General features: G+C 38.9%; 2 protein-coding genes across 2 annotated transcripts; one reads left to right on the top strand and one right to left on the bottom strand.

Moving 5' to 3' along the window:
* The first annotated feature begins 7,150 nt into the window (after positions 1–7,150).
* On the top strand, positions 7,151–8,996 carry LOC112461355. Its single transcript, XM_025026569.1, has 3 exons — positions 7,151–7,878; positions 7,944–8,089; positions 8,265–8,996. The coding sequence occupies exons 1-3, from the start codon at positions 7,695–7,697 to the stop codon at positions 8,334–8,336; spliced, it is 402 nt and encodes a 133-aa protein (XP_024882337.1). The 5' UTR covers positions 7,151–7,694; the 3' UTR covers positions 8,337–8,996.
* Positions 8,997–9,312: 316 nt separating this feature from the next.
* Positions 9,313–10,949, bottom strand: LOC112461356 (geranylgeranyl pyrophosphate synthase-like; the record flags this gene model as incomplete). Its single annotated transcript, XM_025026570.1, has 5 exons — positions 9,313–9,665; positions 9,753–9,852; positions 10,032–10,171; positions 10,279–10,405; positions 10,761–10,949. Coding segments are annotated over 5 exons (783 nt in total), but the record flags the coding sequence as incomplete, so codon positions are not given.
* Positions 10,950–11,303: the final 354 nt, after the last annotated feature.

The following is an 11,303-nucleotide window of genomic DNA, read 5'->3' as shown; positions in this document are numbered from 1 at the left end:
AGTTGACTCTTATCACACGTTCCGATCAAATCGATGATTAAGTTAAGAAATCAGCTTTCTTAAGAATAGCAAGAATAGAACAATAATTGATTTTCTTTATTTAGCAATTTCTGTCACCGTTCGACTCAGTTCGATTCAAAATAAGAATTCGCTTAATTGCTATTTTTTATTTAGCGATTTCCTATATTATACTCTTCCGTTAAATAGACATATCGAATTAAGAAGTCATCTCTCTCATGGATCGATAACTAATTCCCCTTTTCGTCATCGTGACTTCGAAGTATATCTCGCTCGTAATTAGCTTCATGTATCGCGAACGAAGATGAGTTCCTCCTACGCGAGCGATCATCCCATATATTTCTCCTGACACATAGAGCCCACGATTTCTCCCGGGGGCAATTACATCGATTCGAGATGATCGGCTTTGTCCCGTGTCCCCTTCCCCGCCCTCTCCCTCCTCCTCCTCCTCGTAGACGCTCAAGTTGATCCGTCGCGAGGAAAAAAATCCTATTCGAACCTGCTGCGTATTGATTTCCTGTCAAGCCGGAACACAGTCGATCTATTGTGTACACGCGATACTTGCACAGCGTGTACATTAAATTCTCTCCCCGACGTGTACAATAGAATAATTTTATATTCGCCGAGATGCGGAGATTAATGCGGGATACTCTCGCGGTATCTTGCCACGGGCGACTCGTATCCTCTCGTATATGTCCGATTACCTTTCGGTATATCGTTTATTGATATTCCCCTCACTGCGAGCCGTGAGGTTGTATTTAAAAATAAATTTTTTCTCTCTACAAATGGAAATTTCTCTCTCTTTTCTTTCTTAATGGAATATTACGCGCGTGTTTTATACAGGATACAAGATATCTCCTAGCCTATAGAGCTTTTTCTCGTTCACTCCCATTTCGTAGTCTGCGAGCTGTCGAGCGTTTCGCCTCGTTGTCGCAACAGTATTATATCGAATGGCGAAAAAACCTCGAAATGCATATATGCAGTCTCACGTTTGGAATATACACGAGCGAGTATCTGGCCTGTAATTAAATGCACCGGCATGCGCGTGCAAGGGGAATTTGTGTCGCGAAATATCCCTGAAAATATGTCTGCACCTCAAAGGTAAAGAATCGTATCCAGTTTTTGTCGACATTAAAGTTAATACTTTTTTCCAATATACCGGGAGTTTAAATTGTATAACGGTAAAAGGTTTTATATATCCGTTATCACATAGTTCCTAAAATACAATGTTTAAAAAAAGTACTGGAGATTTTTATTTTAGAATGATAAACTTTAAATCTTGTTTTTTTTTTTCAATTTCTAATATTGCAGATACGATATTCTTTACTTCTAACATACGTATTTTCTTCGACGAAGAGGACAGATGGATGACGCGAAAGAGAATAAAGAGCATATTTTCGCAAAAAAGTTGGACGATCGAAAAACTCTGTCATAGAATTAAACGGATAATCTCTTAAGCTGAGAACGAACGCCTGGAGTAAATCTGGTTACACCTCAATATCGGAAAAATGAATCTCACGTCACAGTAACTTTAATGCCTTTTTTTGTTTTTAAATTATGTTTTAGTTTCTCCTCATTTTTTAAAGAAAATTTTGAGTAAACCTATATGCATATACTGTATCTTCAAGTGCCAATAAATTATAGAACAATTAAAAATATCCAATATGTAATTAATAACGATGACTTTCAATTGGATTGTAAAAATCACCCCAGGTGACCATTTATGCAAAAAAATCAGGAGAGTGCCGTAAGATGCTATTTGGAGCAACGTCAAAGAAAATCACGACGCGATTTCACTACCCAAAGATGTCACATATTTATAGCGGAATTTGATTCGCATGCGTGTTGCAGTTCCGCGGTTATAAATTACTCAGGTCTCGTCCAGCGCGAAATATAATGCCGATCGAAGGGATTGATTCCCGGCGGGATATTGATATAGCGCCCCCGGCCGAGATGAAGGGATTCATCTGACGGGACGAGCACGGGGGATGCAATCTTTTTGATCCTCTTTCTCTCTGTTGCAGTTGTGTGCGGCGTCGGCGCGGATGTGGCGTACCATCGGCACGTCATGGGGCTTTACGTTACGTGAGGATAATTCAACATGCGTATACCGTAATTCAATTCACGCATTATCAGCCCTTCGATCGCGATCCTCGCGTCGACACCGCGCGAGAGGGAGAGACCGCCGCGCGTCCGCGCCGCGCGGCTGTCCGCGAGACCCGGACGAATCGGGAGGAGGAGAGGCGTCGACGGGGAAGATCATCCCCCGACGATGACCCGACGCCGAGAGGTTTCTTCCAATCGAACCGAGATCTTATTACGGGCAGAGATTTTCCCCGTCCGCGTTCTCCTCTTAATTCGCCGTTTTCTCGCCGGAGCAATTATTATCTGTCAGTTCTGCCGAAGGCGGCGAATTTATCGTCGTGCATTCGGCGACTGTTTCGTCGGAGATTGTTGAAACTCGTCCTGAAAGGCGTCCACTGCGACCAGACGTTTCCTTCCCGGACAGAGCTATCATTTATCTGACCTAGAACTGCGCTATTCAACGCTGAAAAATACAGAGTCGCGACCACGGTTTCGTGAAGTTTTCACGGAAGGGACATTTCGCTGGTTTTAGACAATCCGAGACGAGAACGACGGAAACTTTTGGACCCCACCGTGAAGCTTATCGCGAACGAATTTTTTCCTCGATTTTCTTTTGTGCTGTGTAAATAATAAAATATTCATGTACAAGTAAATTATTGAGCGAAGAGAGTGAAGTAATCTTCCGCTTTTAACTAAACGTAAAACGAAAGGGTGAACACGACAGTCTAATTTAAATACACAACGTTAACTCCCGGATAAAATCCATTTCGTTGGAGGCTGGCACATAATTAAGCGCGATAAACGACGCTGAAAATCTCTCGCCGACCGTCTTTGCTCGTCGAGTAATCCACTTTCGATTCGTTCTTGAGAGATCTAATTTGGGGATTGATTTGATTATCGGCGACGGAAGCGCGATGTCTAAACGAGATTATTTTTAAGACAACGTAATAATTCGGCCACGGAGAAAATGGAGAAGCTGACGGTCTGACGGGTTCTAAACGCGTGTACATATATTAGAATATCCTTATAACTTTTTTAATCGGATTTAAAATTCCCCTTCGCTCGCATCTGAAAGAATCTATAACTTGCTCAGTTTATGAGTACAGAATGTCTCACAATGTCTCGCAATTTTACAGTTCTTGTAAATGTGAAGCAAAAATAATGTTGAGAAGAATAGTATTTAATTTCTTTTGTTTTTTTAATTTGAGATGCTATTATTGTTACACGGATTATTTTATCGATTATACGACATACGAAACATGTAAAGCCTCTTAATTTATATTAACGTTGATCTCTTTATCTTTTGCTCTAATCGGTTTAAATTCAGCTTCTAGATTTATGACTTGCTTCGGCTTGCGATGTCATGACCAGGGAGATGTTTGTAAAAGGCTATTTACTGATTTCATAACTTAGGTATCTATTTTTTTTAAAACATTTTATTGTATAGTATCGATTTCCTTGTCAGTTGTGGTAGGGCGAGTTACAATTTACATGGCTTTTTGGTTATTAAATTTGTGATTTATAGATTTATACTCGAAAAGGACCCAAATCAATAGTCGAAACGTCTTGATATATAACTATAATTAATAAAGCCAGGTGAGTCTCGAATGGATAATCATAATTGTAAAAATAGTATATCTCTCGCGATCAATAAAATTAATAAACAAAAACTCCGTCCCAAATTCTTTTTCACGGGTCGTCTAAAGTCGTCTCGAGTAAATCATTATTTCAATTTTTAATTTGTCGACAAGAACGCATTGGCGTTAACCGCAAATTATATTCGACTCGCAATTCCGACGCACGAGAGAGCGCTATAGCTTTCGATTAGACATTCCCTCGCGTATCCGCGTATAGCCGGCGTTTCATCGGCGCGCACGCAATGAACAACGAGCGGGGCAAAGAAATAAAAATATCCCGTCCGGTCCGTTGCAATTTTTCACCCAGACATTACCCAACTGGCGCCGTGGAGAATCTCGCGGAGTGGGAAATTGAGAGAGATGTCTTGCATTTTTTACGCGGTTCTATGTCGGCGCGTCCTTAATCATTGATCACGCGCGACTGCGCGACAGAGCGATTTTTCGGGGATGAATCACTCTTAACGCCGCGCGCCGTCGAGCGTCACCGACAAAGTCGGATCACGTTTCGGTGATACAGATGGATATATGGACATTGAAATGAATACCTCTCGTGTGACGGAATTGTTATTTTATTCATACTCTTATTTATGTACCATTATGAAAAAAGAAGAAGAAAAAGAAACCAGCTTCGCGTGGGGTTCCACCTTCGTACGGACTGTAAAACTCGCTGCCGTTCTCTCCCTCTTGTTCCCTCGAAATATCCGAAATGCCCTCGTTGGGCAGAGCGAGCTTTTGCGACGTATGTTCCAACGACGGGACGCGAACTTTTGTGTCACACTCGGTCTCCCCGGACGCAGCGCTTCGTCCGCTAATTCTCGCGCGTCTTCGATTACAGGGCGGCGTCGGGCGTGATCTTCTTCCTGGAGGTGACTTGGGCCATCACGCTGTTCGTGCAGCTCTGCGCCAGGTACGTTTGGACGAACGTAGCTTCGGTGGATTTTAACACTTGGAGAAAAATATATTCTCACTTATTTATCTGTTTACTTAATCCATGTACAAATTTGTTTGTGAACCAGTATAAGAAAGAAGATAATTATGGACAGTAATGAGTGAAGCAGGACTGATGTAATATACAATATCAATTAGAGAAATTGCCATTTAAGGTCCGGGCTGTAGAGTCAGATCTTGGTAGCCTAATCAAGAGACACGTTGGTGTCTCGCATCAAGTGTACCCGTAGCGAGACACAGACCGTATATCCAATAGATACTATATCTATACGCGAACCGTCGAGTATAGAGACCGTTAAATTATCGAATCTCGATAAAAGGAGTGTGTTTTTTTAAAGTTATCATGTATACAGAAATATTTCCACGTGCATCGTAAACGAGAAAGACGAATTTCAAATTATGACATGTATATTGACAGCATTTATTTTCTCGTCGTTTGCATATTTTGTCATTTTAAAATTAAAAAAGAAAAACATTTTGTGATTTTTGCAACGATCAATAATAAAACATGACTTTAGATTGATATAGAATCCTCTCTCTCTCTCTCTCTCTCTCTCTCTCTCTCTTTCTCTCTTGAATAGGCTAAGCTTGAATATAATTATAATAAAAAAATTAAGCGAGTACTTTAGGAACGTTAAAGACCGATAAAAAATATCGACGCGCAGTTTGCTAAGTTTGGAAAAAAGTATACAAAATTTACAGAATATTATTATTAGGCTATACCAAGATCCAGCTCGGATCATAAATGGCAATTTCTCTAATTGAAAATAATGATGTATTTGTAAAATACATGAGAGAGAGAAAATTAAGCGACCAGGTTTTAATACATAAACTTCTCGGTGTAATGTTCATGTACGAACGTATAAACGCGAGTGTACTGTGACTTTGCAAATTGCTCGAAATTGGTCCGTGTATGTATATCGGGAACAATATGCTCGGCGGACACGGCCGGGCGGGCGGGTTGAGAGGGCCCCGGGGAATTACACCGTTCGAGGTCCGAACAGGATAACACGGAAAAGAAGCGGCGCAAAGCCAGCCCGGCAATTACCAAGCAGGTCGGAAGTTCGCCCCAGTTTTCCCCGCATTTCCCGAGAGCGGGAGGAGCGGCGAGGAAAGTGCACGGGTAGACTACCGACAACTAGATAACGCTTCGCGGATGCGGAGGGGATGATGCGGTGAGGCGCCGCGCCGCCGGGGGTAATCATCTTTAAGCCAGATAAATGCGTCACGCACGGCTCAAAATGAAGATGGAAATTTCCCCGCGTCTTTGAAGTTAATTGCGGAGATATATACAATAATTAATTAACAAGCTGATTATACCGTTCCCGCGTGTGCTGCGGGCGCTTCCCTCGATTAATTCATTCAGATATCTCCGACCGCTGTATTTTCTGTCTTATGTCTCCCGATAGAGTTAATGTACGTTAATAAATTTCAACAAGCCTTTCGGTAAATTTGGTCTTGATTGTCTTGAACCGGGTTATATCGGCAAGTTTTTATGATTTAAGTTGCTCATATTGATCAGCGTGAGACGGCGACCAATGGAACGACGTCGCCAGCGTTCTTCGGCAGCTTAGGGGGAGGAAATATTAAAAGAAGTTCTGCAGGGTCTACGGTTTTAACGAGTAACTTAGCTTGGCGATCCGTCCGGAATCGATGCTGCCGCGGAAGTTTATGTCTCCGATGACGGTGCCATTAAAACTGCCAGTCGGAACGATCGATCACTCCGATCTACGCGGAGATGATCGAGAGGGAGAGATAACATTGCTTTGCAGAAAAGCGGATTTCCAATGGAGACATCTTCTTTTATATCCGTTCGCGCGGGGATGAAGATCCGTCAGATCTTCTCCTTCTCTCGGTCTCCTTCCATCGAGGGCAATTCAATTAAAAATATTTCAGCGAGTTAATTATTGAAGGAATATTCAAAGACAAACCTTTCTGTTTAAATTGATCTTGTCGATTTTCTCGACCACTTTTCAGGACAGGAAGGTTCCTATTGTAGGTTCCTACTGCGAGACCCGCATGCTGCGTATAAAGACGATTGTCGTGCTTTCCTATTTTCCTCGCCACAATGACGTATATTAATCTTCCGCGAGCTGATTAGGCGAGTTTACGTTTGCCGCGACGGTTAATTTCGTACATTAGCAGCTCTCTGAAACGCGCGTGATAATTATCTCCGCGCGGAGATTTCCTCGATAATCTCGAAAGCTCGGGCAAATCGCTTCCCGGAAATTTTTTTTTTTCGATACAGTTACCGCGGCGAAATTGCATTGCGAACGCAATTGCCACTGCGCACGTTAACATTTTAGTTAGACAAACGTTTTTGTGTATTACATTGGCTAGAAAAAAATATAATATAAAGAATGTAGCGTAAAATGTGCAGGATACTGGTGCAGGTACATACGACAAGTCGGACTTTTATTTTGATCTCTTTTGCCCGTTCGGAATTCAGTTTGTTAATCTCCTGTAAAGAGGGTACTCGGTAAGAGTATTTGAAAGTTGTATATCGATGGAAAAATCGTCTTACCGCTCCGCTTCTTTAAGAAGGAAACTTAAGTGGAATTGATGGGGTCATAATCAAGACTAAAGACTGGATTGCACGCCTGCGGCATTCAGCGGAAGACGTCGTTCTCGCAAAAGTTTTTGTTTATCGAATGGAAATCATGTAAATCCTCTAGTTCCGCGAACGTCAGATAATTCGATCACGTAAATACTTTTACGATGTTGCACCAACTGTCTGAGGAACATCTCGCTCGCTCTGAAGAACCGTAACTATAATGTGTCAAATACACATTGGCAAGGAAAATAGGATATAATCTTAAATCGATGCAATTCTCAACATGCAATTAAAATAAATTGAGCCAATTAAAATAAAATTAAAATAATCCTAAAATAAAAAACAGTGGAATAAAAGAGATAAAAAAGGGTTTCAGATATATCGAATTGTTAAATTCTTTATTTAAAACGTTATTTCAGAAAATAATTCTTTTAATCTCGCGGATTTTTTTTATGAGAAAACGATATATGCGTATGTTGACGTTTTGTTCTCTCAGGAACGAGGATTCCCTCTGCTTGCGTTGCTGGTCCAGCGTTCTGGCGGCCACGCGGGGCTGGCGAAAGGCGTTGTTTTACCTACCACTGTCCTGCATTCTAGCGTGGCGACCCAATAGACTTTGGCTGTCCTATGTCGCGGGTAAGGACGTCGGCTTTTTCAACTCTATTTCCGTGAGCTCCTGACAGATATATATGTGCTTGCAGCCGGCCTCTTGGCGGTACTGTCCTTGCTGCATATTGCATCGAGCGCGCTAGGACGACGAGATCCTTGCCAATCGGGGGCCGACTCGGTAGGCGAGAGCCTCTTGAACTCCAGGCAGGAGAATTACGACCGATTCGAGGAAGTTCTGGTGAGTGCTCCCGAGGTCGGCGATCAAATAATATTGCAAAAAGTTCGTGAATTAATTTTAATGTTAATCTCTTGATTTCTCTCTCATGAAATATTTATTGCATCGATTTATTACGAAATATACTTTTTTCTCGATTCGCCCTTACCCAATACCCATTATCTGTCTGTTTCACGAGGTGACGGAAGTTCTCGATGACGGCGTGTCAGGACCAGGACGCTGTCCCGGGGACAGCGACGGTGAGATATGACACGAGCGACGGTCCTCCTGGGCCAGCGAATCCGACGAGGATAGCGAGCTTGAACAGAGGACATGTCAAATCGCCACGCTCTCTTAGTCCTTAGACGATGGACCTCTATTCGATCTCGTCGCGTATTAAGAGAGGAGTCAATTGAACACCCGATTACATATGCGACAAGAACGAATGCGAGAAATGTACGAGGCCGAATAATGCCTTTTAAAATGGTGTAAATTGAGAGAGTTTCGGAGGAGTCATCTCATGAGAGATTCGGTAAATTTAAGAATAAAGACAAGATGAGAGAGAGAGAGAGAGAGAGAGAGAGAGAAATTGAATTTATAGATTTACAAATCTGCGAAATAGGAAAAACGATGCGAGATATCCTATCTCTATGCGTGCACGTGAAGGAATGAATATACGCGAATATTTTTCTTAGCTAGACACTTGTTAGTTACATGTAATAATCTATAATATAAGTATAATATAAGTATAATTTTCTATACGTTATGTCTTTTAGGATATATAAATATAGATATAAATATAGATATAAATGTATAACGTATAATTGCATGACATGTACAAAACAGCCGTAAAATTTCATTATAAAGGATCATTCGTTATGCTATTAAATTGTCAGTATATAAAATTGCTAATAAATACTTTCTAAAAGTCTTTTACTCGGTGAATTTATTTATATAGAAAAGTCACGCTGAAAAAAACTCCATTTTTTTGATATTTAAAAAAAATAAAACGTATTGCAAAAATATTAAATAAGAAATTTAATTATACTATTGATACTGTCGCCAAAAAGTTACAATAAGAGATACATATAGCGATAAATAAGGCTTACAAATAAAATAAGTGATTTACAATTACTTAATATACTTACAATTAGTAATGTTATATTGTACAATATGTATAATTATGTAAAGAGAAAATTAACAAACAATCTGAAAATATGCGAGATTAAATCTCAATAAGAAATAAATGTTCAACTTTACATAACAATCTATTCTGTGGTATAATGTATCTTGTAAAAACGAAATATACGATTGCCCGGACAATTTTTTAAACGAAAATTATTCATTATTTTTTGCACGAAATATTCGACGTTTTATAATTTAGTTGTAACCTTAGCAGTACCGCACAACACCTCGTTCTTGAATTCGTCCAGCATCTTTACTAGACCTGGATTCCCTCCTAAACGTTCGATTTCTCTTTTTATTTTTTGGTCCAGTGTTTCCAGTGTGTCCCTCGTGTATTTGAGAGAACTAAGTTCCTCCAACAAGTCCACACAATTATTTTTAAGATTGGTATCGGTAATTCGTTGTTTTAGAATATCTGAAAAATGCGTACTTAATAAATAATTTTCTACGTCAAATAAGTATATATATTATATTAAACATAATTATTTTTCTAAAAAAATACCCATTATTTTCTGGCTATTACCGCATTTAAGGGCATGTATAATAGGGAAGCTGAACTTCCCTTCAGTTAAATCGTCGCAATAACTTTGATCGTTCATATCCTGTAATAATAACAAATTCGTGATTTTTACACCCCAGTGTCGAGAAAATGAAGCTCACGTCACAGTGATTTTTTTTCATCATTCGAGAATCTATATTTATCTTTCAAGAGGTTCCGAGACCCAAGTCACATAATAGAAAATTAATCAAATTAATAATGAAAATTAAACAAATTACTTACCCTACAAATACACAAGTTGGAATAATCATTATGTATCTGATAATAATACCCCATTAAATTTAGCAACGAGGATAAGTCTATTTCACACGTGGAAAATAGTTTCATTAATTTTGTCATTAATTTTATCAGCCAACCAGCCTCTATAAAATTAATTAATATTCAAATTTTATATATGTAATTTAGTTTTTAAAATGGAGTTTCTGTTTCAACAGATAATAAAAGTTATCACAAAATCATAAACATTTACTTCTTTCCGCCATTATCTGGTAATCGTTGTCAGTTGGACACTCTAAATCTAAATTCTTCTTCCAATACATATCCATTCCCTGGCCTCTGTGAAATTCCAGTAATTGTTCAGTTAAGATTTTAGCTGCCTGTTAATTAAGATATAAAAATAAATAACTTAATTTATGTTGTATTTAACAAAATTTAATATATTGGCGCGATTTTGTTGAGCTTCGAATTAGTACTGGTTGTAATCAATACAGTGCTGATCGTAAAGAAATATGTACACAGTTTTATAAGTGCTTAATTGCAAACATGTCGTGAGATTTTTGAAGAATGTGTGTATCTTTTAAATACACACACACACATCGTCTTTATTACTTCTAAGTTTTTAAATTACTTGAGGACAAACTTGTTAAAAAGCATTTAATGCTATAATTCAACTATCTATGATATAATATTGCAATTCTTGAAATATAGTAATGTGGATACTTTAAAACTTACAACGGGATGTAATTCAAAAGCTTTTTCAAAAGCGATCAGCTGCACGTAATTGGTGGCGCTTATCGTGCAGGAAAGCCCATGAACGGAATGGGTTACGGGAATGCCATCTCGCAAAATGGCTTTATCCTGAATATCGTCGTAACTAATAAAAGAGCAATTTAAAAAAAATTTATAAAATTTTAGTATAAATTATTATGTCAAAACATATATTATTAATAATTGGAAAAAAAGAAACTGTAGTACAAATAACAGAGTAAAATTTAATTTTTTTGTAAAATATTATGTCCTACTTTTTATCTCGTGCGCACTTTATTTTAACATAAATAAATACAATATGCAGGAAGCAAATGTAACTATTATATTAAGGGGGTACATATGAGTAGACCGCAAGAAAAAAAGGTGAAATTCGGGAATTTTTATCTTGGAAACTATTAATTCGATTCGATCCTGGTTTTTTTATTTAAAAGTATCTACATTGAGGCACGTTCACAAATTTTTTTAAGGGAATTCATTCCCTCGGAGCGCTGTTCTCGTGGCCGGCGT

This window comes from Temnothorax curvispinosus, unplaced genomic scaffold (assembly GCF_003070985.1).
Source record: "Temnothorax curvispinosus isolate PA1 unplaced genomic scaffold, ASM307098v1 QBEX01011302.1, whole genome shotgun sequence".
Lineage (NCBI taxonomy): Eukaryota > Metazoa > Arthropoda > Insecta > Hymenoptera > Formicidae > Temnothorax > Temnothorax curvispinosus.
Note: the sequence above shows the minus strand (reverse complement) of the source record. Positions and strands in the feature narration are given on the sequence as shown.

Coding starts and splice junctions, on each gene's coding strand:
- LOC112461355 (XM_025026569.1), top strand. CDS start 7,695: ATGAGAAAACGATATATGCGTATGTTGACGTTTTGTTCTCTCAGGAAC. Junction 7,879..7,943: donor TTGGCTGTCCTATGTCGCGG/GTAAGGACGTCG, acceptor ATGTGCTTGCAG/CCGGCCTCTTGGCGGTACTG. Junction 8,090..8,264: donor ACCGATTCGAGGAAGTTCTG/GTGAGTGCTCCC, acceptor CTGTTTCACGAG/GTGACGGAAGTTCTCGATGA.